The 24915-nt window shown below is 41.4% G+C and overlaps 2 protein-coding genes across 5 annotated transcripts in view; both read left to right on the top strand.

Moving 5' to 3' along the window:
* The window catches only part of epb41l4a (erythrocyte membrane protein band 4.1 like 4A), an 81567-nt gene extending 66246 nt beyond the window's left edge, over nucleotides 1-15321 (top strand). For 3 of the 4 annotated variants that reach the window (NM_131223.2, XM_021479106.2, XM_068223722.1), the window contains 11 exons: nucleotides 1192-1279; nucleotides 2134-2211; nucleotides 3929-4030; nucleotides 6498-6548; nucleotides 8099-8176; nucleotides 8363-8482; nucleotides 10469-10516; nucleotides 10605-10673; nucleotides 11021-11131; nucleotides 12925-13003; nucleotides 14722-15321. In NM_131223.2, coding sequence (NP_571298.2) covers nucleotides 1192-1279; nucleotides 2134-2211; nucleotides 3929-4030; nucleotides 6498-6548; nucleotides 8099-8176; nucleotides 8363-8482; nucleotides 10469-10516; nucleotides 10605-10673; nucleotides 11021-11131; nucleotides 12925-13003; nucleotides 14722-14832 — 935 coding nt within the window. In that variant the 3' untranslated portion in view covers nucleotides 14833-15321. Of the gene's footprint in view, nucleotides 1-1191; nucleotides 1280-2133; nucleotides 2754-2930; nucleotides 4031-6497; nucleotides 6549-8098; nucleotides 8177-8362; nucleotides 8483-10468; nucleotides 10517-10604; nucleotides 10674-11020; nucleotides 11132-12924; nucleotides 13004-14721 lie in introns of those variants that run through there. The other variant, XR_012385788.1, reaches the window with a different exon arrangement.
* Nucleotides 1-24915, top strand: part of LOC141376283 (uncharacterized) — a 778518-nt gene that overhangs the window by 343037 nt on the left and 410566 nt on the right. The window lies entirely within an intron of this gene.

The following is a 24915-nucleotide window of genomic DNA, read 5'->3' as shown; positions in this document are numbered from 1 at the left end:
TAATTTGTGTGTGTGTGTGTGTGTGTGTCCACACCTCTATTGTTCAGTGTGACACACACACACACACACACACACACACACTAATGCTGGAAACGGCCTTCAGACTGAATGAGCAGAGGAAAAGCTTGAGTGGAGGATACAGATGGACTCGCCGCTCTGATAAGGAGCTGCTCTGACAATAGCACTAATGTTTCAGAAATGTGTGCGCAATGTGTGTGAAATTGTGTTTAATTATGTATACTATGAAGACTACACTGGGTAACATGGTGGCTGAGTGCTTAGCACTGTGCCCTCAGAGCAAGAAGGTCACTGCTTCAAGTCCGGACTGGGTCAGTTGGCGTTTCTGTGTGGAGTTTGCATGTTCTCCCATGTTGGCGTGGGTTTCCTCCGGGTTTAGGTGTGTATTCAGTGAGCATATCTGTAATGTACTGAGCTCCTAGGCCATTTAGTGATTTAGAGACCAGTAATAATACTTTAAAATCTATTCTGAATGTAACTGGCAGCCAGTGTAAAGACCTGAGGACAGCTGTGATGTGCTCTGAATTCCTGCTTCTGGTCAGAATCCTGACCGCAGCGTTCTGTCTGAGCTGATTCTGTCTGACTTTGGGAAGGCCAGTGAGGAATCCATCACAGTAATCCACCCTGCTGCTGATAAAAGCATGAACAAGTTTCTCTACGTCCTCACTGGAAACAAAGCATCTGATTCTTGCAATGTTTCTGAGATGACAGTATGCTGATTTAGCTTTGACATGACTATTGAAACTCAGATCTGACTCCAGAATCACTCCAGAAATGCACTCAAGACACTAGTGTTCAGCTTTAAGTGGCATTTAAAGGCTTAACTAGGGTAATTAGGGTAAAGTTAGGGTAATTAGGCGAGTCTTTGTATAACAGTGGTTTGTTTTGGAGACAATCCAACACTAATATTACTTAAGGAGGTCAATAATTTTTACCTTTAAATGGGCTTAAAACGATTTAAATCTTCTTTTATTCTAGCCGAAATCAAACAAATAAGACTTTCTCCAGAAGAAAAAACATTATAGGAAATACTGTGAAAAATTCCTGAATCTGTTCAACATCACTTGGGTAATAATTTTAAAAGTGTGTGTGTGTTTTGTGGATGGAGACAGTAGCATCAGATGGAGCTCTCTGCACACAATAGCACTCATGTTTCGGAAATGTGTGTTTAAGGGCGAAACAATGGAGGTCAAGCGGTCACAAAGATGGAGAACACGAGCGAAGGCCAGCCCAAAACCTCTGCACTGACACCGGTCAAGAGGTATTTAACCCTACGCTGAGTATTAAGTGATTACTGGCATCCAGAGGACAGCTTTATTACACTGTAGTCACACTTAAAAGGACAGTTCACCCTAAAATAAAATTAAAAACTGGCTCTTGTTCAAAACCTGTTTGAGTTTCTTTCTTCTGTTGAACACAAAAGAAGATATTTTGAAGAATGTTGAAAACCTGTAACCATTGAGTTCTGTATATGTTTTTTCCTACTATGGAAGTCAGTGTTCAACAGAAGAAATACATTTATAAGGGTTTGAAACCATTTGAGTGTTTCAAGTACTAATTTCGAGAGGATCACGTGCTTATGATTGAACACAGGTGGTCCCGCATTAGCTCCGTACATTTGCACCAATCAGATAAATACTGACGCACTATAAATTACCAGAGCTTTCTACTCCAGTCATCTTCGTCTTGAAGAATCCCCCCTTCCACCCCTACTCCTCCCCTTTTCTGATAGGGCGGCACGGTGGCCCAGTGGGTAGCACTGTTGCCTCACAGCAAGAACGCCGCTGGTTCGGCCCTCCAGAGCTTCTGGACACTGTTAACATAGGGCTTTTTTTGGCTAAGGGTTTGAAACCACTTGAGTGTGAGTAAGAGCTCATTTTCAAAAACCCATAATAGATGCAACAGATGCAACATCGAATATTCAGGTTTTTTACACTGTTATTTTGTCAACCAATTTTTGCCCAAATAAATCTTCATCAACATCTCACTGATGTTCTGCTGAAATGATTGAGTTCTCCTTAAACGATAGTTTGAAACTGTAAGACGTAGTTTTTTTACAGGTTCTCATACAGCACGAATTAGACGTCAGTAAACACTGTGTGTGATTGTGTTCAGTCCCAGAGTAAAGGCAGAGAGCGCTTCAGTCCAGCAGGACAAGCCCAGTGCACCATGGGAAGAGGACGCTCCGCAGAGGTACAGTATTCAGAGATTCTGACCTCAAATCAATGACATACACATATTATATAGTAACTGTACAGTATATCTGTGTTCACATATACAAGCCCAAAGCAGAAAATATGTGGAGAGAATTTAAAATGCAAATAAAAAAGAAAGCAGTGATTTCTACATTTACTTCATGTTCTTTTACTACATGTTCCTCATGATTTGTATTGTTTGTTTGTTTGTTTCTTTGTTCCTTTGCTTGATTGCTTGTTTGTTTGTTTGTTCGTTCATTTGTTCATTCGTTTGTTCGTTCGTTGGTTTGTTTGCTTGCTTGTTTGTTCATTTGTTTGTTACTTTGTTTGTTTGTTTGTTCATTTTCTTTGTTCGTTTTCTTGCTTGTTTGTTTGTTTGTGTGTTCATTTATTCTTTTGCTTGTTTGTTTGTTTGTTTGTTTGTTCATTCTTTCGTTCATTCGTTTGTTTCTTTGTTCGTTTCCTTGTTCGTTTACTTGCTTATTTGTTTGTTTGCTTGCTTGTTTGTTTGTTCTTTTGTTTGTTTGTTTGTTTGTTTTTGTTTGTTCATTCGTTTGTTTGTTTGCTTGCTTGTTTGTTTGTTCGTTCATTTGTTTGTTTGTTTGTTTTTTCGTTCATTCGTTTGTTTCTTTGTTTGTTTCTTTGTTTGTTCGTTTACTTGCTTGTTTGTTCGTTTGTTTGCTTGCTTGCTTGTTTGTTCATTCGTTCGTTTGCTAGTTTGTTTGTTTGTTCTTTCATTTGTTTGTTTCTTTGTTCGTTCGTTTATTTGTTTACTTGCTTGTTTGTTCGTTTGTTTGCTTGTTTGCTTGTTTGTTTGTTTGTTTATTCACTTGTTTTTTCAAAATAAAGGCGTATTACAATTTTGGTTCTTTGTATATTTGCACCAATCAGATAAATACTGATGCACTGTAAATTACCAGAGCTGTCTACTCCAGTCATCTTCGTCTTGAAGAATCCCCCCTTCCACGCCTACTCCTCCCCTTTTTTGATAAGGCGGCACGGTGGCCCAGTGGGTAGCACTGTTGCCTCACTGCAAGAACGCCGCTTGTTCGGCCCTCCAGTGCTTCTGGACACTGTTAACATAGGGCTTTTTTTGGCACAGTGCAATTTTAACTGGCATTTGTGGATGTAACTCTGTATTGTGGTACTTGACAATGGTTTGCCGCAGTAGTCCTGAGCCCATGTGCTGATATGGCTCATGGATGAATCAGGATTCTTGATGGAATCGGAGATCACGCAAACTAGCGATTCACGGTCAAACTTTGCTCCTAAAGGACTAGACCTTTCTTGGATGTTGCTTTTATATCAAATCATAATTACAATCCATAATTACAATTACATAATCACCTGTTGACATCACCTGTTTCACATCACATCATTATTAACCTGTTTACCTGATTACTGCCCTAAACTGCTCCTGTCCCAACTGCATTTGAATGTGTTGCAGGTCTGAATGACAGAAAAGGATGTACATTTACACATGAAATAAAGTTGACCAGACACAACGTGACAAATTTTATGTTAAAATTGTCTGCAATGAAATAAAAGTCAAAGTAAATTTGGAAATCACTACTCTTTTTTTCATACTGTCCCAGCCTATTCTGTACACAATAACTGTATATCTGTGTTCACATTCATTCATGTTCATTTGTGTGTGTGTGTATGTGTGTGTGTTCTGGCGCTCTGTGATCTGTCCTGTCTTTGTTTTTCCTCAGTGGTCTGTACAACTCGGCCAGTGAGCGGAACAAATCTCCCAAATTCCCCAAAGCTCACAGGCGTTCCCCTTCAGGAGGCAGCGAGAACGAGCCCCGCCACAGGTGTGTGTGTGTGTGTTTGTGTGTTTGATTTCTGCGTTCACACTCATTCATGTCCTTGACTCTTAGTGTGTTAATGCACTTTGAGGAAGTATGTGTGTGTGGATGTGTGTGTGTGTGTGTGTGTGTGTGTGTGTGTGTGTGTGTGTGTGTGTGTGTGTGTGTGTGTGTGTGTGTGTGTGTGTGTGTGTGTGTGTGTGTGTGTGTGTGTGTGTGTGTGTGTGTGTGTGTGTGTTATGTGCACCACAGCAAGCGCTTAGTCTGAATCTACATGTTGGAGTATTTGCTCCCTCTAGTGGACACAAACTGAAAAAAGCATCCTTTGTCACTCCCCGTTTTAATTAAAGGGGTAGTTCACCCAAAAAAAAATGAAAATCAAGTGGTTCTAGAAATATACGAGTTTCTTCTGTTAAACTAAAAAGAAGGTAATTTGAAGAATGCTGAAAACATGTAACCACAGACTTCTATGGCAGGAAAAACAAATACTGTGCAAGTCAATGGTTACAGGTTTCCAGTTTTCTAATAAAACATCTTCGTTTGTGTTCAACAGAAAATCAGACAAGTACTCTAGGATTATGACATGCTAAATTATGCTAGTAAATTGAAAAAAACAAGTACTGGCTACATGCTAATTAGTAATAATGACTGGGAAATAGTAACTTAGTGACTGGAAAAATTACACAGTAGCACTGAGATTACAACTGTTTTAAGTTTCACATTCTTTACATGTACATTATTAAATATATAAAGAAAAATATACACTCACCGGCCACTTTATTTGGTACACCTGTCCATATGCACGTTAATTTCTAATTAGCCAATCACATGGCAGCAGCTCAATGCATTTAGGCATGTAGACATGGTCAAGACGATCTGCTGCAGTTTAAACTGAGCATCAGAATGAGGAGGAAAGGGGATTTAAGTGACTTTGAATGTGGCATGGTTGTTGCTGCCAGACGGGCTGCTCTGAGTATTTCAGAAACTGCTGATCTACCGGGATTTTCACGCACAACCATCTCTAGGGTTTACAGAGAATGCTCCAACAAAGAGGAAATCTCCAGTGAGCAGCAGTTCTGTGGACGCAAGTGCCTTGTTGATGCCAGAGGAGAATGGCCAGACTGGTTCCAGCTGATAGAAAGGCAACTGTGGGGGAGATTTTCTTGGCACACTTTGGGTCCATTAATACCAGTTGAGCATTGTACCAGTTGTCTATGCCAGTTGTTGCAATGAACGAAATTACACAGGCCACAGCCTACCTGAGTATTGTTGCTGACCATGTCCATCCCTTTATGATCACAGTATGCCCATATACTGATGGCTACTTCCAGCAGGATAACGCAGCATGTCATAAAGCTCAATCATCTCAGACTGGTTTCTTGAACATGACAATGAGTTCACTGTACTCAAATGGCCTCCACAGTCACCAGATCTCCATCCAATAGAGCAGCTTTGGGATGTAGTGGAATGGGAGATTGGTATCATGGATGTGCAGCCGACAAATCTGCAGCAACTGTGTGATGCTATCATGACAATATGGAGCAAAATCTCTGAGGAATATTTCCAGTACCTTGTTGAATCTCTGCCATGAAGGATTGAGGCAGCTCTGAAGTATGTGTTCCTAATAAGTGTACCTAAAGTGCCCGATGAGTGTATATTCAAAAATAAAGCAAATAGTTTAAGAGTTGGAGTTCTGACATTTTGATATATTTCTTTTTCCGAAACATCGCAATAAAACAACTGCATAAACTACAATGACAACATTTATTCAATGTTAAACGCTGCCAGTGTGAGTTTAAATGTTATTTTACATGACATTTATTGCCATACTACTGAAAGCAGCAGCAGATAGTTCACCTCAGATCATCAAAATAAAATAATTTGCAGGTGGTTGGAAAATGAAACTCAAATCAACAACACCCGTCTCTCAGTAGCCTATCAATAATGTTAAAGAGCTTTAATATGTGTTAATTAGAGTAAAAGCCTTTAGCATTTCATTGGGAGTGCAGTGGCTGCTATTTAAATGCTTCTGTTGTGTTGCCTCACATTTGTGCAGACAGAAAAACTGAAGGAATCTTGCCGCATCACATGTAATTAGTCTACAGTGTCAGTCTAATTAGCATTTTAAGATGGAAGCATAGCTATAATGAGAATTCCCTCACTTACTTTAGTCTTTGATTAGACATTATGTTGAATATCTAATCGTTGGCATCAGATAAAAGTGTTTCGATATTTCCAGACTGACTCTCTCTCTCTCATTGTCTGGCAGTGAAGGAGCTGATTTTCGCCTCTGGGCATTAGCCAGACGAGAGTGGCACCGCAGGGCAGGGACTGATAAAAGAAAGGCTGAGAATAAATAAATACTGATAAATCCTCAAAGTGCGGCGGGCGTTTGAGTCTGTCTGTCTGTCAGGGATGATGAAACAGGCTGTGTTCGTCTTTAAGCGTCCTCTACTGTGTTTTGTTTCGACAGGAGAGGTCAAACCCCTGACGATGCCCAGGCCAGCAAACAGCACAGGAGGAGGTGCGCTTTCATTATTTTACTAATTCCACTACTGATACACTGCAAAAATTGCTTTACTTTGTTTTGTTTCTAGTATAAACATCTAAAAATTCTTTAATTATGAAGCATTTTTCTAAACGAGCAAAAATATTGTCAAAATGAGTCAAAATTTCACACTTGATGAAAGATCATCATCATCAGCTTAACCTCTCGAAAACAGAAATGCTTGAAGTTTCTGCCAACCCGACTCTACAGCTTAACTTTTCAATCCAGATGGATGGGGCAACCATTACTGCATCCAAAATGGTGAAAAGCCTTGGAGTAACGATTGATAACCAACTAAACTTCTCTGAGCACATCTCTAGAACTGCTCGATCTTGCAGATTCACACTCTATAACATCAGAAAGGTCCGACCCTTCCTATCTGAACATGCAGCTCAACTCCTTGTTCAAGCTCTTGTTCTCTCCAGACTGGATTATTGCAACTCTCTACTAGCTGGGCTTCCAGCTAACTCTATCAAGCCTCTTCAACTGCTTCGAACACAGCAGCACGAGTGGTCTTTAATGAACCTAAAAGAGCACATGTCACTCCGCTGCTCATCCGTTTGCACTGGCTGCCAGTTGCTGCTCGCATCAAATTCAAAGCTCTGATGTTTGCTTACAAAGCGACTCCTGACTTTGCTCCTTCTTATCTGCTCTCACTTCTGCAGATGTATGTGCCCTCCAGAAACTTGCGTTCTGTGAATGAACGTCGCCTCGTGGTTCCATCCCAAAGAGGGAAGACAACACTTTCCCGAACTCTCGCGTTCAATCTGCCCAGTTGGTGGAATGAACTCCCTAACTGCATCAGAACGGCAGAGTCACTCGCTGTCTTCAAGAAACGACTAAAAACTCAACTATTCAGTCTCCACTTCACTTCCTAATCTGCAATTGCCTCTCGGGTTCTACCGCTAACTGTACTCAAAATAAATAAATAAATAAGTAAATTACTAATGTTTTGCTTCTTACACTTTCTTTACACACCTGCAACTCGCCTACAGCACTTATTCATTGTTGCTCTTATAGTTGTGTAAATTGCTTCCTTGTCCTCATTTGTAAGTCGCTTTGGGTTAAAGCGTCTGCTAAATGACTAAATGTGAAATGAAGTGAGCTTTTCCTTAAAATAAGCAAAATAATCTGCCATTGGGGTGAGCTATATAGTCTGATTTCAAAGAGAAACAATTTTATTTTGCTTACCCCATTAGCAGATTATTTAGCTTATTTTAAGAAGAAACTCACTTCATTTTGACACATTTTGACCATATTTTGTAAAATGTGGCATAATAGGTCACCTTTAAATACTGTGAACAGAAGTGCGTAATGTTGAACACTTCACACGCTCAACGCTCTCAGATTTACTCACAAAGTAGAAGCTATCTAGGTTGGATTACTGTGTTTATTAGTGATAAATAACGGTGCCTGGTGTTGTACCGCTGGCAGGTACTGATTATGATGAATGCTCTGTTCAGGAATGAGTGTCCCTCTTTCATTCAGTCCTGTGACCTTTTAACCCCTCCTGTTTGACCCCTCAGGTCACGTTCCCGTGGAAACACCAGCAGTGGCAGCGAATCCGAGAATTCCAACAGGGAACATCGTAAAAAGCGAAACCGGTGGGTTGTGGAGCTGTCAAGAGGATATAAAGGCTACTGCTCTGGGCAACATCTGTCATTACTGAGCCGACAAAAGCAGCTATTGCAGGAAACTGGAGAGATGTTGGAGAAAATGAGCAAATGTGAAGTACCATATCAATGCCTTGACTACTGCAGCTCTGTTAAACTTGTGTGTGTGTGCTGCAGGTCCCGTCAGGAGAATGAGATGGTCGATTCAGCTCCGCAGTGGGAGGTTGTGCTGCGCAGGCAGAAGGAAAAAACACCCAATGACCCGAACCAGCGGCGCTCTCGACACCGCTCACGTTCGTAAGTTTTGAGACCTGTGAAACCTGACACTCTAATGTCAAACGTTTTAAGACACCCCTCCAAATCCTCAAGGGGTGCTTTTCTAAAACAACAACGTAACTCGAGGCTGAACTAGTACATTGCAGCGTTTGGGAAAAGAACGATATAGTGACGAGTGTTTCCCAAAACCATAGAACCACGATAGTTATAACGTAAAACAACCATAATGATCAACCCAGGCTCATTGTGGAAACGTAGCCCCGCGGACGTTTCTGCGGACCGCGATTTACGTCCCGGGAGGTACCTATTCGAGCGTTTTTTGTTTTCGCGGATCTGCGAGAGGCCGCTGTGCGCGCTTTTTCGCATCTCGGGCGGGTGCCTCTCGGGAGCGCGCGGCGTTCGTGCCCGCACCGTTCTCGCGCAAAAAGCCGCCGGATCAAAAAAAAAAAAAAAAAGCAAAAGCCCTCGTCTTCGATTTCGACCGCGTTTTCGGATCCCGCCGCGTTCTCACCCTTATTTTTTAGGATTCCGTTTTTCGTCTTACCTGATTTCCGGAACCTGCTGTTTCCCGGACTTGATCCCGGTCGTCGTCCACTGCGGCCGGTTCCGGCTCCTCCTCCGGGGCCTCCGCTCCGCCGACGCAACGATGTGAGCTAAGGGGACAAACTGATTGCATCGGGAAAGCCCTCCACTCGGAGGCGAGCCGTCGGCCGGCGAGCGCGAAGAGGAGGGGCGGAGCGGCGCCACAATGCCCCACAGCATTCGCTCGAAAAAAAAACCACGTAAATCGCGGTCTCCAGAAACGTCCGCGGGGCTACGTTTCCAGAATGAGCTTGGGTTGATAATGATGCTCTTAACGGGTCGGAGGAACTACTTCTTTAGAGAAGAACCCCTTCATTTCTTTGTGCAAATGATATTGTTTTACACGCACACACATAAAAAAAATCCAATATTAGTTTTGGTAAAAACATGCATTCGCTTTCTATATTAATTGAAATATATGTAAATGGCCTGTGTTTCCTTTACAAATATTATTGAGAACATTACATATTCTATTCTAAAACATAACATCACTTAAAAAAAGCGAACACATACTCTAATATCATATATATATATATATATATATATATATATATATATAAATATTAAAAAAAAAAAAAAAAATATATATATATATATATATATATATATATATATATATATATATATATATATATATATATATATAAATAATGAGGCTATTTATTAAGATATAATAATAATAATAATATTAATCATGATGATGTTGGAATATCTAGCCAATTCCATGCATGTTCAATAAGAAAAGGTCTGGAGAGTGTTTTCTTCAATGCCAAAAATATTAGTAATTTATTAGATACAAATAAATAATACAATGACAGCGCTCTGGGTTACGTTACCCCAATACAATACAAGAATTACATTCAAGAGGTTCTCAACTAACATACATTTCCCTGACTCCAGTATATATACACAACTGACATTAACAGGTGGAGTTTTGGTTTAACGTCACTTCTCAGTCATTCTGCAATCCTTTGGCTCTTTGTACCCCCTAGACATACTTCCTCTTTCTGCAACCCTTCTCTGCATACCAGAACTGAACAATTACATGCATCTTTAATATATTTTACAACTTCTACAAAGATCATGCTCCTTGTGACATGTGCAGACAGAAGTCTGGAACAAACGCTACATTTATTCTTATTCTGCTTTTTCCTCGGGTCAGCCGTTTTTCTAAAAGTATGCAGCACAGTAAAAAAGAGGAAGTGCGTCTGGTCAAGATGTGTTATAATACAATAGAAAAGATTGATTAATCTGTTGTCTAAACATTTTTTCTAATAAATAAAAACACAAAAGTAATACAAATAAATTCCTTTTCTCCAACATTAATGATGATGATGACAGTAGGCTTTTTGAAATTAAAAAAAAAAGAAATATATCAGTGATAGATTTTGACCCTTTTGCACTTTCTCTGATTGTCTATCCTAGACGCAGTCCTGATGTCCAAGCCAAAGAGCAGCTCTGGAAACACATTCAGTGAGTTTAACTTCACCCTTAACCATTGATCTCATTATCAGAGCAGAGAAGCAGACACTGATGCACACGTTGTGGTTTTTTTGTACAGGAAGGAGCTGGTCGATCCCTCAGGTCTCTCAGAGGAGCAACTCAAGGAGATTCCCTACAAGAAAGTGGAGTGAGTCAAATCAATCTGAAAAAAACATGATCGCCTATATAATATCCCTGAACCGAACACTTATCATTAACATCAGTAATTATCAGTAAACATTTGTGTACTCATGAATATTTGATAACAGGCTAAACAGAAAGAGTCTCTGTCAGCGTGTCAAAATCTCCAGTGCACATTGTCCATAATATAAATCATGCATTATTATTCTCACTGTCCCTGATGAGCCGCATGTAAATCTGAGGTTTGGGATATTAGTCTACTGAATGCTGAGTTTGAAGGAACCCAGAGAGGCTTTTAAAGACTAGGGCTCCAGTGGCACTGAAGTGCAAATCTCTGGCTGTATCTGCTTTCAGAACACAAGGTGACCCGATCAAGATCCGCCATTCCCATTCGCCTAGGAGCTTCCGGCAGTACCGACGCTCCCACTGCTCGGACGGAGAGAGGTCTGTGCTGTCCGAAGTCAAGTAAGTCCATCCTGAGTGTGGTTCGCTGTTCTCAGATCAGCTTCAGTTTAAAGTCGCCATGAAACGGAAGTTAAGATTGTCCGTTTTTCCTCCATTATGACGTACATCCACTTGAAACAGTCCTAATATTAGTAAAAATGGAGGGTGGTGCATGATTTCATTCGTTGGGAACTGATTGGATTGTTGGTAGATGGGTGTTGCTAATAAAATGGAAAAAGACTGACGAATAGATGTAGAGATAGCAAGACATGCCTTGATAGCCCTGCGCTAAAAGATTGATAGCCCCTCCCTACATGACTGATAACCCCGCCCTAAATGACTGATAACCCCGCCCCTAAATGACTGACAGCCCCTCCCTGCATTACTGATAACCCCTCGCCTAAATGACTGCTAGCCACTCCTTACATTACTGATGACTCCACTCGAAATTACTGACAGCCCCTTCTTGAATGACCCACACTACAGGACTGATGACCCTGCCCCTAAATAACTGATAGACCCGCCCTAAATAACTGATAGCCCCTCCCTACATTACTGATAACCCCGCCCTAAATGACTGATAACTCTGCCTTAAATGACTGACAGCCCCGCTCTGACATTAGTGATAACCCCACCCTAAATTACTGATTGCCCCGCCCCTAAATGACTGCTAGCCCTTTCTTACACTACTGATAGCCCCACCCTAAATTACTGATAGCCACGCCCCCAAATGACTGCTAGCCCCTCCATACATTACTGATAGCCCCACCTAACGCTACTGATAACCCCGCCCTAAATGACTGATAACTCTGCTCTAAATTACTGATAGCCCCTTCTTGAATGTCCCACTCTACAGGACTTACACCCCATCCCTAAAAGGACTGATGACCACGTCCCCACATGACGGATAGTCCTGCCCTTACAGGACTGATAGCCCCTCTCTAAAAGGCTGATAACCCCCCCCCCTAAATGACTGAGAGCCTCACCCCTGAGTGACTGATAGCCCCTTCATAAATGACCCACACTATAGGACTAATAGCACCTCCCTAATGGACTGATAACCTTGCCCCTAAATGACTGGTAACCTCGCCCAAACAACTGACAAACCCCCAAATGACTAATAGCCCCGCCCCTACATGACTGATAGCCACTCCCTAAATGAACCACACTATAGAACTCATAGTCCCTCCCTAAATGGCTAACAGCCACACCCTCAATGACTTATAACCCCGCCCCCAAATAACTGATAGCCTCTCCCTAAATGACCCACACTATAGAACTGATAGTCCCTCCCTAAATGGCTAACAGCCCCACCCTCAATGACTTATAACCCCGCCCCAAATAACTGATAGCCCCTCCCTAAATGACTCACACAATAGGACTGATAGCACCTCCCTAAATGACTGATAACCCCGCCCCTAAGTGACATATAGCCCCACCCTCCCTGACTGATAGCCCCGCCCTAAATGCATTCTATGTGACAAGAATTAAAGAAAAGTTTGGGGAAAGTTATGATATTCCATTAAAGATTCTGAGAATAGATTACTCATTCATTCATTTTCTTGTCGGCTTAGTCCCTTTATTAATCTGGGGTCGCCACAGCGTAATGAACCGCCAACCTATCCAGCAAGTTTTTACACAGCGGATGCCCTTCCAGCCGCAACCCATCTCTGGGAAAGAGAACAGATTAAATTTAGGAAAATAATGAAGTGCACGATCGCATCGTCTATAACAAGCACTGCGATACACATATAAAAACAAGAAGAGTACGTTTTGATTTCATTCCGACTTTAACATTGTCATCATGTGTGCAGCTCTCGCACTGATCTGGTTCCTCCTCTGGCTGTGACCCGCACCGCAGACGTCCCCGGATCCAGCTCCACCCCTGCTCAGGTCAGACCTCCCCCGCCTCATTATTAACCAATCATCTGTTTATTCCTGAATGGCGAGGCTACTACTCATCAAATTCATTTCATATTCGAAGTTTGGCCTGCATTGAATTAATAATATGGTATGTTTACACTTGTGTTCAAAATAACAGCAGCGTGTTGGGAAAAAAACTAAACGTGCAACTTTTGTTTCACTTTCATACACAAAATGTTCTCTTCTAATAATATATGTCATAACTTTTATATATTAGATTCCTCTTCTGCAAGTTTTCTATTGGGTTAATATCTGGACACTGGGTTGGCCATGCCATAACGTTAATCTTGATGGTCTAAAACTAATATGCTGCTTGCTCTCTGGTATATTTGGTGTGGTTGTCTTGATAAAACACTCATTTCTAGGGCATTTCCTCTTCAGCATAGTGCAACACGACCTCTTTAAGGGTTCTGATCTACTCGGATTGATCCCTGGAATGTGATAAATGAGTCCAACACTGTCTTAGGAGAAGAATAACCATATCAGGATGCTTGCGCCACCATTCTTCACCATCTTCATAGTTCATGCTGTGGATTGAATTCAGTGTTTAGGGGCTACAGATGGTTAGTTCAGCCGAACTCATGGGGAAACATAACTGTTTACGTTTTGTCAGTTTAGTGCAGAGATGGCCAAAGTAGGGCCAACCATTTTAACCTTTGAATTTGCCCACCATCACATCTGAGAAGAGAGTGAGAATGATAAGAGAGGGCTGGGGTTTATTTATTTAGTGGAGGAAGTGTCTTGCGAGAGGGAAGTCTGGAGTTCTCTCCTAATGCTGTGTTCACACCAGACGCGGAACGCGCGGATAAATCGAGCTATTTACGCGTAAATTGCCGCGTGAACATTTGAGTTTACTCGCTTCATTCGCGCGTCAAACCCAGCTTCATTCGTGTGTCAAATTCACTTCAGAACAGACGCGGATTCGTGTAATGAGCAGGGCTTCTGTCTGCCCGAAGACTCATAGCTAAATGGCTAACATGGATTTCATGAAGAAAATAACAGTGTTTATGTGCTTTATGAAGACTGAAAAACAGCATTGATACGTTTAGGGGTTGTGTCTGAGTCCACTACATGCTTTCAGAGGTGCATCCAGCTCTGTGAGCTCATAAACTCCTCCAGAAACTGAACCTGGATGACGGAGGCTTTCAGCGGTGCTTCTGACTGAGCCAAGCCCAGTTTGATGACTTGTTGTCGGTGAAGGCTGGAGGATTTCCCTCGGAACACCGACAACAGGTTCTACGTCACAATCACGCCCCCACAAGAGCAAGCTTCTGATTGGTTAAGGCGGCGCGAATGTTCGCTGAAGTTCAGATTTTCGAATTCGAGAGATTCGCGCGAAACGCGCATTAAGCGTGCCAAACGCTCAACTCGCCCCGCGCCATTCGCGCAATTTGCGCCGCGCCATTCGCGCGTATCGCGCTGCAGGATGTCTATTCGCGCGTTTGCATTGACTTAACATGTAAATTGCGTCTGGTGTGAACGCAGCATAAGACTGCTGCCCCCGCGAACCGGCCCCGGATAAGCAGATGACATGTCATGACTATTTACTGTGAGCCTTTCAGTAGAGTTTACAGATGCATCTTTATTTTTAGCGTCCACAGTTTATTCCTCAAATGTAACCTTTGATGTCTCTTTTAGTCACATAAAGCAAATTAAATGTGTGCCCTTTTTCAATTTGCTGCTTTCAGAAGAAGAAAGGCTCTAAAGACACCCTGTCAGAGAGCTCCGAACAAGACACAAAAAGCAGCGCCAAGGTGGTGAAAACCGTACACACATCTCGAATGAAAGCGGAGACGTGACCAAACGAAAAGTCAAGCCTGTAGAGAAACACTGAACGAAATCTCCTGCTATTCTTCCATGCCATACTTCAGTTTATTACCACAGTATATGTCTTTCTTCAGCAGTCTGGGGTCGGCACACGAGTCTTGAATGTTACGCAAACACTTAGACATTAGATTAATTTCCTACTGACAATCAAATGAAGGACGATGGACGGGTCGGCACAATCACCTCAGTCTGATATTGTCAAACAAACACGTTTTCAAACAGTATTAAAGTGGAAATGATGGTAAACAGTGCTTCGTATTATTATTATCATTATGATTATGTATGTATGTTGTGTCATCAGATTTTAGAGTCGGCTCTGCTGTAAGTGTTGCTGCTGTATTTCCACTTTCGTTTTTTTGCACATAGACTCATTTGTGTTTATTAGGGATCACTCTAGCTGCAACTGGAAGCTCAGTTGTTAGGTTTTAACAACAGCTTGTCAATAAAAGCATTCTAGCCTATTGGTGTTGGATTTGTTTTGGCTGTCTGGTGTTTTTAGAAATGCACAGTGAGTGTTTAATAAGCCATATCTCGTCCTGTACGCAAAATAATAGCATGCTGTCCTATGAAGTGACACCCTGCAGCCTGTAGAGGGAGGCAAACCGCTGGAGTTTTGGACCCTTGGTAAGTAAGTTCAAGCCTATTATTCAAATTTCATTAAATTGATTGCTAATATATAATAGATTGCACAGCTTTTCTGTCATTGAATTCATAGTTTTTATACAGATTTGGCCCCACATTATATTATATGGCCTTAACTAATATGTATTTGTATTGACATTAATCATTGTACATTCATCAATGTACTTATTGTGCAAATACATGATTTTACAGTGTACTTATGATTGATTAAATACATGTATGTAATTACATCTGTAGTTCATTACATTTCTATTTTCACTGTTGATCACCCCCTACACCTTAACCCACCCATACCACCAAACCCGTCCCTGACCTGACCCGCATCCCCCCTCAGTAGTGCTCTGCAATACATTATGACCACAGTAAGTACATTGTATTTATGTTTTGATGCAAGTACACAGGAGTTAAAGCCACTTAATATACAGTGGGACTTTTTTTTATTTTATTTTAGAATAAAATAGGGGCTTTTATTATTATTATAACCTTACTTTACTAATTAAGTTAATTTCATGTTACAGTATAATAGTGGTGTTCATAACTTCGCCGCCAAATGCAGAAACAGTTTCTGTTTGGATCAGTATATGAAAACGTCATCATCAAAACACACACACTAACACACAAACACACACATACATTTCCGTCTTTCGGATGAGACGTTAAACCGAGGTCCCGACTCTCTGTGGTCGTTAAAAATCCCTGTAAAGTGCTTTAAGTACCCAGAAAATGCTATATAAATGTAAGGAATTATTATTATTTTTATTATTATTATTATTATATAACCCCAAATCAGAAGTAGTGTTTTCTACATTCACTTTGACTTAAAAATTATTTGATGCTGTGTCTGGTCAACTTGATTTCATTTGTAAATGTACATCATTTCCGATCTGCAACACGCTCCAAAAAAAAAAAGTCAGGAGCAGTTTAAGGCTAGTAATCAGGTCAATTGCATTGATGAGATGTGAAACAGGTGATGTCAACAGGTGATTGTCATAATAATCTGGTACAAAAGCAGCATCCAAGGAGCTAGAGCAGGGGTCACCAATCTCATTCCTAGAGGGCCGGTGTCCCCGCAGGGTTTAGCTCCAACTTGCCTCAACACACCTGCTTGGCTGTTCCAAGTATACCTAGTAAGACCTTGATTAGCTCATTCAGGTGTGTTTGATTAGGGTTGGAGTGAAAATATGCAGGACACCGGCCCTCCAGGAACAAGTTTGGTGACCCCTGAGATAGATGATCACCAGTTTGCCAACAAATACAGGAGAAAATGCCCTATGTTAACAGTGTCCAGGGGTGTTGTCACCTTTTTTGGGCTCGAAGGCATCTGGGACGTGTACTGTGGCTGGATGAATCGGTATTTCCGGTATATTTTGAGAGAAATGGACCCTGTGTGCTCTGGACCAAAGAAGATGATACTATGTAGAACGGCCATAAATGAGGTTGGTGTCGTGATCTCGTTCTTTTGGAGTGCGCATGTGCATTAGCTCTGGTTCCTGACTCTCTGTGGTCAATAAAAATCCAGTGGGACTTCTGGTAGAGAGTAGGGGTAGTAACCCTGCTGTCCTGGCCAAATTCCCTCCATTGGCTCTTACCCATCATGGCCTCTCAATCATTCCCCATCCACTGAATTGTCTCTATCACAGTCTCTCCACTCCACCAATAGCTGGTGTGTGGTGAAGCACTGACGCTGTTGTCCTGTGGCTGTCATCGCATCATGCAAGTGGAGCTGCACACTGGTGGTGGTGTGGAGAGACCCCCCTACATGACATTACACAACAGGGTGATAGCGCCAACTACTGGCCTGCCATCAGTAAAAGAGCATTTTTGGCAGATCTTGTATGCGTAAACAAATCATTTAAAAAAATGTTGTTGTGTATACAAGAAATTACAACAAAATGCAGGTCAAAACACTTCAGTGTTAGACTAGGCTGTTGTGTAAACACAACCCTGACAGACATGGCCTTGATACTCCATTACCTTTTACCTGATGACAGGAGCTGGAATTTGCGCGTGGGGAAAATGTCCAGGATGGAGGAGAGAGGGGGACTGATGATCTTTGCAGTGGTGTTCACTATAGACCCAATCCCAATTCCATTGTTTCGCTCCGACGTTGGCCCCTGAAACAGAGTGTGAAGAGGAAAGGCTTCAAATTTACCCATAAGAAATGAAACTCTACTACAACACACACATCATCAAATGTCGTCGCAAGCTCGTAAAAGATCGACGATGGCGACCGCGGTAGTTATTCCAGTTGTGTAATTTGTTGGCATTTGTCTTCAGGAAATCCCTGGAGGCATATATCATGTCATCATGACGAGATAAGAGTGGCGCAGTGGTGGTGCTGTCGCCTTACAGCAAGAAGGTCGCTGGGTCGAGCCTCGGCTCAGATGGCGTTTCTGTGTAGAGTTTGCATGTTCTCCCTGCGTTCACGTGGGTTTCCTCCGGGTGCTCCGGTTTCCCCCACAGTCCAAAGACATGCGGTACAGGTGAATTGGGTAGGCTAAATTGTCCGTAATGTATGAGTGTGTGTGTGAATGTGTGTGGATGTTTCCCAGAGATGGGTTGCGGCTGGAAGGGCATCCGCTGTGTAAAAACTTGCTGGGTAAGTTGGCAATTCATTCCTCTGTGGTGACCTCGGATTAATAAAGGGACTAAGCCGACAAGAAAATGAATGAATGAATATTAAGGGGGAAGGAGGGGGGGGGGGTACCGTAAAACACAAAAGCAGTTATGAATATTTTTAAACATATGCTTGTTTGTTGTAAATAAAATGTAATAATGCCAAATTTGTGCACCTCCTGACTCGCGTGTGCAGCCATGTTGCTATTGTACAGTAGCTAGTGTATTCTAGGAAATGTTTGTACCCTTGGTTTCTAGTGTGGTCCTGGAAAATCTCAGGTTCGAGGGCTATCCGGCCCCTCCCCTTAGCCCTACGCCTTCATGCTACAGAGAATTGAGAGGTGACAGAATTGAACCTGTGGGACTCCACATGTCCACCTCGACCTATGGTCACCTTTACTGACATAACCTCTCCCTTCAAGGTAAAATCTGAACCATTTGAGGACCATTCCAGACAGTCCAACCCAGTTTTCCAGCCTATCCAGAAGTATGCTGTGATCGACAGTGTCAAATGCAGCACTGAGATCAAGCAATACCAGCACTGTTAGTTTGCCTGAATCTGCATTTAGGCGGATATCATTGATTATCTTTATAAGAGCGCTCTCTGTACTGTGATGTGCTCTGAAACCAGATTGAATATGTTAACCTGGTTAAAAACAACTTTTTTTTTATGATTTTGCCATTGAAAGGGAGATTTAAAAACAGTCTGTAGTTACCCAATAAGGTGTTATCCATGGTTGCTCTTTTTCAAAAGTTTAGAAAAGCCCCTGAAAGAAGTGAACCATCTAGTTAGTGATGGCCTGAATGAAGCAAGGGTTGTTTTGCCTTCTTGATGCCATGAAAAAGATTAGTTCCGTCCCAAATGACACACTATGCACTTATACCCCTAATCACATACTGTATGAGTTTAAGGTCGTCACAGATAAGGTAACGCTTTTTACCAAACGGAACTTCAAACCGTTTCCCAGTCGAAATTTAATTGTGTCCAAATTAGTGAACCAAAGTAGCAAATAATTCCTGTCATGAGTAGAACCGAAAGCGTTGTAGCGTCCACACTTCTTTTTATAGATTAAATAAGTGCATTAACAAGATATATGTAACTCAGGGCTTCAAGCAAAAGTCCACTAAAGGAGGTCGAGCATTCTTCTTTATGGCCCCTAAACTTGGCAATAGCCTTCCTGATAATGTCCAAGTCTCAGACACACAGTTTGTTTGTAGTTTTGCCTTCTTGATACCGTGAAACAGATCAGTTGCATCCCAAATGACACACTATGCAACATGTACACGCATTACTGTTGTCCCAGATGGGGCACTAACTTTTTTTGCAAAATGAACATTCAAACCATTTCCCAGTCGAAATCTAATTGTGTCCAAATTAGTGAACCAAACTAGCAAATAATTCCTGTCATGAGTAGAACCGAAAGCGTTGTAGCGTCCACACTTCTTTTTATAGGTTAAATAAGTGCATTAACAAGGTATATGTAACTCAAGGATTCAAGCAAAGTCCACTAAAGGAGATAGAGCATTCTCATTTATGGCCCCTAAACTCTGCAATAGCCTTCCTTATAATCAAAACTCAATTAAAGACCTATCTTTTTATTAAAGCATGCATACAATGCATCACATAACAGTGTGATGCATGAGTGTGTCTATGCTGGTGAGTGGGCTTTACAACCACCTATATCACTCACTAAATGCACCGAACATTTTGTTAAAAATACTTATATACTTTTTCATACATTTTTTTGTAGTTTTGCCTTCTTGATGCCATGAAACAGATCAGTTCCATCCCAAATGACAAACTATGCACTTATACGTCCAACTATAGTGTATGTGTTTTAATGTTGTCCCAGATGGGGCACTAACTTTTTTTGCAAAATGAACATTCAAACCATTTCCCAGCTGAAATTTAATTGTGGCCAAATTAGTGAACCAAACTAGCAAATAATTCCTGTCATGAGTAGAACCGAAAGCGTTGTAGCGTCCACACTTCTTTTTATAGGTTAAATAAGTGCATCAACAAGATATATGTAACTCAGGGCTTCAAGCAAAGTCTACTAAAGGAGGTCGAGCATTCTTCTTTATGGCCCCTAAACTTGGCAATAGCCTTCCTGATAATGTCCGAGGCTCAGACACACTGTCTCAGTTCAAAACTAGATTAAAGACCTATCTGTTTCAGTAAAGCATGCACACAATGCATCACATAACGGTATGATGCATGAGTGTGTGCATGCAGGTGAGTGGGCTTTACAACCACCTGTAGAACACACTCCTCCTCTCCTCATGCACGTGATATTTTGTTAGAAATGCTTATATGATTTTTTTATACATTTCTTTGTTTGTAGTTTTGCCTTCTTGATACCGTGAAACAGATCAGTTGCATCCCAAATGACACACTATGCAACATGTACACGCATTACTGTTGTCCCAGATGGGGCACTAACTTTTTTTGCAAAATGAACATTCAAACCATTTCCCAGTCTAAATCTAATTGTGTCCAAATTAGTGAACCAAACTAGCAAATAATTCCTGTCATGAGCAGAACCGAAAGCGTTGCAGTGTCCACACTTCTTTTTATAGGTTAAATAAGTGCATTAACAAGGTATATGTAACTCAAGGATTCAAGCAAAGTCCACTAAAGGAGGTCGAGCATTTTCATTTATGGCCCCTAAACTCTGCAATAGCCTTCCTTATAATCAAAACTCAATTAAAGACCTATCTATTTATTAAAGCATGCATACAATGCATCACATAACGGTATGATGCATGAGTGTGTCTATGCTGGTGAGTGGGCTTTACAACCACCTATATCACTCACTAAATGCACCGAACATTTTGTTAAAAATACTTATATACTTTTTCATAAATTTTTTTGTAGTTTTGCCTTCTTTATGCCATGAAACAGATCAGTTCCATCCCAAATGACAAACTATGCACTTATACGTCCAACTATAGTGTATGTGTTTTAATGTTGTGCCAGATGGGGCACAAACTTTTTTTGCAAAATGAACATTCAAACCATTTCCCAGCTGAAATTTTATTGTGGCCAAATTAGTGAACCAAACTAGCAAATAATTCCTGTCATGAGTAGAACCGAAAGCGTTGTAGCGTCCACACTTCTTTTTATAGGTTAAATAAGTGCATCAACAAGATATATGTAACTCAGGGCTTCAAGCAAAGTCTACTAAAGGAGGTCGAGCATTCTTCTTTATGGCCCCTAAACTTGGCAATAGCCTTCCTGATAATGTCCGTGGCTCAGACACACTGTCTCAGTTGAAAACTAGATTAAAGACCTATCTGTTTCAGTAAAGCATGCACAATGCATCACATAACGGTATGATGCATGAGTGTGTGCATGCAGGTGAGTGGGCTTTACAACCACCTGTAGAACACACTCCTCCTCTCCTAATGCACCAGATATTTTGTTAGAAATGCTTATATGATTTTTTTTATACATTTCTTTGTTTGTAGTTTTGCCTTCTTGATACCGTGAAACAGATCAGTTGCATCCCAAATGGCACACTATGCAGTTATAGGTCCAACTATATAGTGTACACGTTTTAATGTTGTCCAGATGGGGCACTAAATATGAAAGCCGAAAGTGTTGTAGCGTCGACACTTCTTTTTAGCAGTTAAAAAGGTGCATCATCCGGGTAATTAAAGTGCACTCATTCATTCATTTTTCTTTGACTTAGTCTCCTTATTCATCAGGGGCCGCCACAGCGGAATGAACCGCCAACTTTTCCAGCAAATGTTTTACAAAGCAGATGCCCTTCCGGCTGCAAATCCAGAGGAAACCCACACTAACACAGGGAGAACAAGCAAACTCCATACAGAATGCCAACTGACCCAGCCGGGACTCGAACCAGTGACCTTCTTGCTGTGAGTGTACTTATTCCTTTTAGAAATTTCAGTGTTTCATTCTTGCTACAAACTGGAATAGAACAGTGAATAAGTGTGATTTGGGATGCACCTATTGACTCTTGCTGTTGTGGAAGCTTCTTTATCTCTGTATCTGGATACCTCCATGGAGTGACTTGTGCAGGGTGACCTGTATGGCACACTGATCTCCAGTCTCACGGTGGAGGTACGGGATGATAAAAAGTGAAGTGATGACAGAAAAGGACGAGAGAGGACCAGGCCTGGCACATTTGTTTGTTTTTAGCTTGCAGTCATCCACACAGTCTTGTATTAACCCCGATGAACTTAAATACACCGGAGATGATGATTAACTAAACTACAAACTGGTCATACCGGTGAAGGGTAAATGCTGGTGGGAAACAGAACAAATGGAAATCTAAACACAACAGAACTGGCACATTAAGCCTCGCCTTCTTCAGGAACGTAACGTGCATTAAAGTGTTTTTAAACTTGTCTAAATGCATTGAGCTGCTGGCATGTGATTGGCTGATTAGAAAGTTGCGTTAACGAGCAGTTGGACAGGTGTACCTAATAAAGTGGCCGGTGAGTGTGTAATGAATGGGGAAAAGATAACTTTAAATATGTGAAACGCAGCCAGTGTTACTCTCTCCCTTTCTTCCTCAGAGATGCACTGAGCTCTAAACGCCCTTCACTGCTATTTATCTACACACGTGCACTGTTGATTGGTCCACTTTTCAACAGTGTTCACTTGGAAGATCACTTGGTGTCCCTTTAACACATAATGGCTGTAAACACAAAGCACATTCAGCCTTGTAGGCACATTTCTCTGTTGCATAAACAAGTCCGATGTGCTGTTTCCCCTGATTGCGAAGTCTTTTGTCTTTACGTTTGTGTAATTGAAGTCATCAGTGTTGTTTGATGATTGTTTGCTGCTAGCTGTAAAGTTAAGGGAGCGTTCACACAGCATCAATAATAAATATAGCTGCAAGCAGCAATTTAGGGGCCAAGCACTTTTGGCCAAAAGATTGCGCTGCTCCAGAAGTTGAGTACTTTCAGGGCATGGGGTTGAAGATGCATACCATGTTTTGTAATGATATGTGAATATGTCGGTAAAATATAGCATTTTTGGCCTAAAATGGAAATGGGCGACGCCCAAAATGGCTGACCTGTGAAAATCAGACATCATTCGACTCGACGTGCTCTGCTGGATGTAATGAGACCAATTTTATGAGTTTCGGACGAAAGGTTGAGACGTTATAAGCCAAAAAGTAATTTTTTTTGTATCTCCGGACCACTAGGGGGCAGTGCGCCGTAACTTCGCATATAACCTCAAACCCTAGTTGTCATAACACACACCAAGTTTGGTGTGAATCGGTGAATGCGTTACGGAGATATCTTCTCAAGTCCATTTTCGCAAGTTCTTCGTAAAATTTGATCGCAAGTTAAACGAAAACGGTTGGTCAAATCAACTTGAATTCCTTCACTTTTGGTTGGCATGGTCTGTAGATCATGTGATTCAATTTTGGTGAAAATCGGAGAAACGGCCTAGGACGAGTTTGATCAAATAGGTTTTTCGAAAAATTTTAAATAGCGCAAAAAAATTAATGACGGAAAATGACGTCATAGGGTGCGTTTAAATCGGACTGAGCCAAGGAATCAGAGGAAAAAAGAATTTTGATTGTAGCCCATTCGGTTCAAAAGTTATCATGATAAAAATACGTGAAAGTTTGGACAAGTGGTGGCGCTAGAGAGTTTGATTTTGAGACTTCATATTTGGTCTGATTAATGTTGAGACTGGCCTCTATCATTGTGCCAAATTATACAACTTTCCCGCATACGCCTATATGGGCTGCCATTCAAATCCGGCGGAAGAAACGGAAGAAGAAGAAGAACACTAACGGTGCTTGGCCCCTAATGACTGTAAAGTCCATCAGCAGATGGAATGGTCAATACTTCACAAACATCCAGCAAACACTGATTTCATCTTAAACATGCGTAGGGTATTCAAACTCCTAACAGGTGACTCTACAATCACTTTTGAGAAATGATTCTCTTCAAATGGTTCTGTTTTAAACCTCTGTAAAGCGCTGTTGATATTTGATATCAGCAAAACAAACATGTCTGTACTCTAACGGATGACACATACAGTAGTAGCTTCCGCCAGCTGTTTTACTTGAAATGGAGGAAGTTTCCAGGCTTTATAATGCAATGAGATGAACTTCTGTTTTTTCCAGTGATGGGTTGCGGCTGGAAGGCCATCCCCTGCATAAAAACTTGCTGGATAAGTTGGCGGTTCATTCCGCTGTGGCGACCCCGGATTAATAAAGGGACTAAGCCGAGAAGAAAATGAATGAATGAATGAACGTCTGTTTATCATAGAACCTGAACACCCGGAGCAAACCCACGCCAACACGGAGAGAACATGCAAACTCCACATAGAAATGCCGACTGGCCCAGCCGGGACTCAAATTAGTGACCTTCTTGCTGTTGAACAACAGTGCTGACCATTGAGCCACCATGCCGTCTTATACAATTTCAATAAATCCAGAATCTACACATACACAAACATCATCCACACAAGGCCGAAAGTGACCAGGCAATGAGTAAAGTGGAACAAGGGAACTTAAATATATTGGAGTCAATGATTGATTAAATCACAAACCGGTCGTACCAGTGAAGGGTAAATGCTGGTGAGAACCAGAGCAAACGGAAAACTAAACACAACAGAACTGGCACAGTACAGCATACTAGAACAAAGGTAATAACATTGTACAATCTCACACAGAGCAACAAGCAAACTGACACACAAGATATTGAAGGAAAAGACAGCTAACTTTGAGTCTATAGCCCCTTTCACACATACAGACCTTTCCGGAAAATTACCGGCAATTTTCCAGAAAGGATGTATGTGTGAA

Source organism: Danio rerio, chromosome 10 (assembly GCF_049306965.1).
Source record: "Danio rerio strain Tuebingen ecotype United States chromosome 10, GRCz12tu, whole genome shotgun sequence".
Lineage (NCBI taxonomy): Eukaryota > Metazoa > Chordata > Actinopteri > Cypriniformes > Danionidae > Danio > Danio rerio.
The sequence above is the reverse complement of the archived record's forward strand: the minus strand, read 5'-3'. Positions and strand labels throughout refer to the sequence as shown.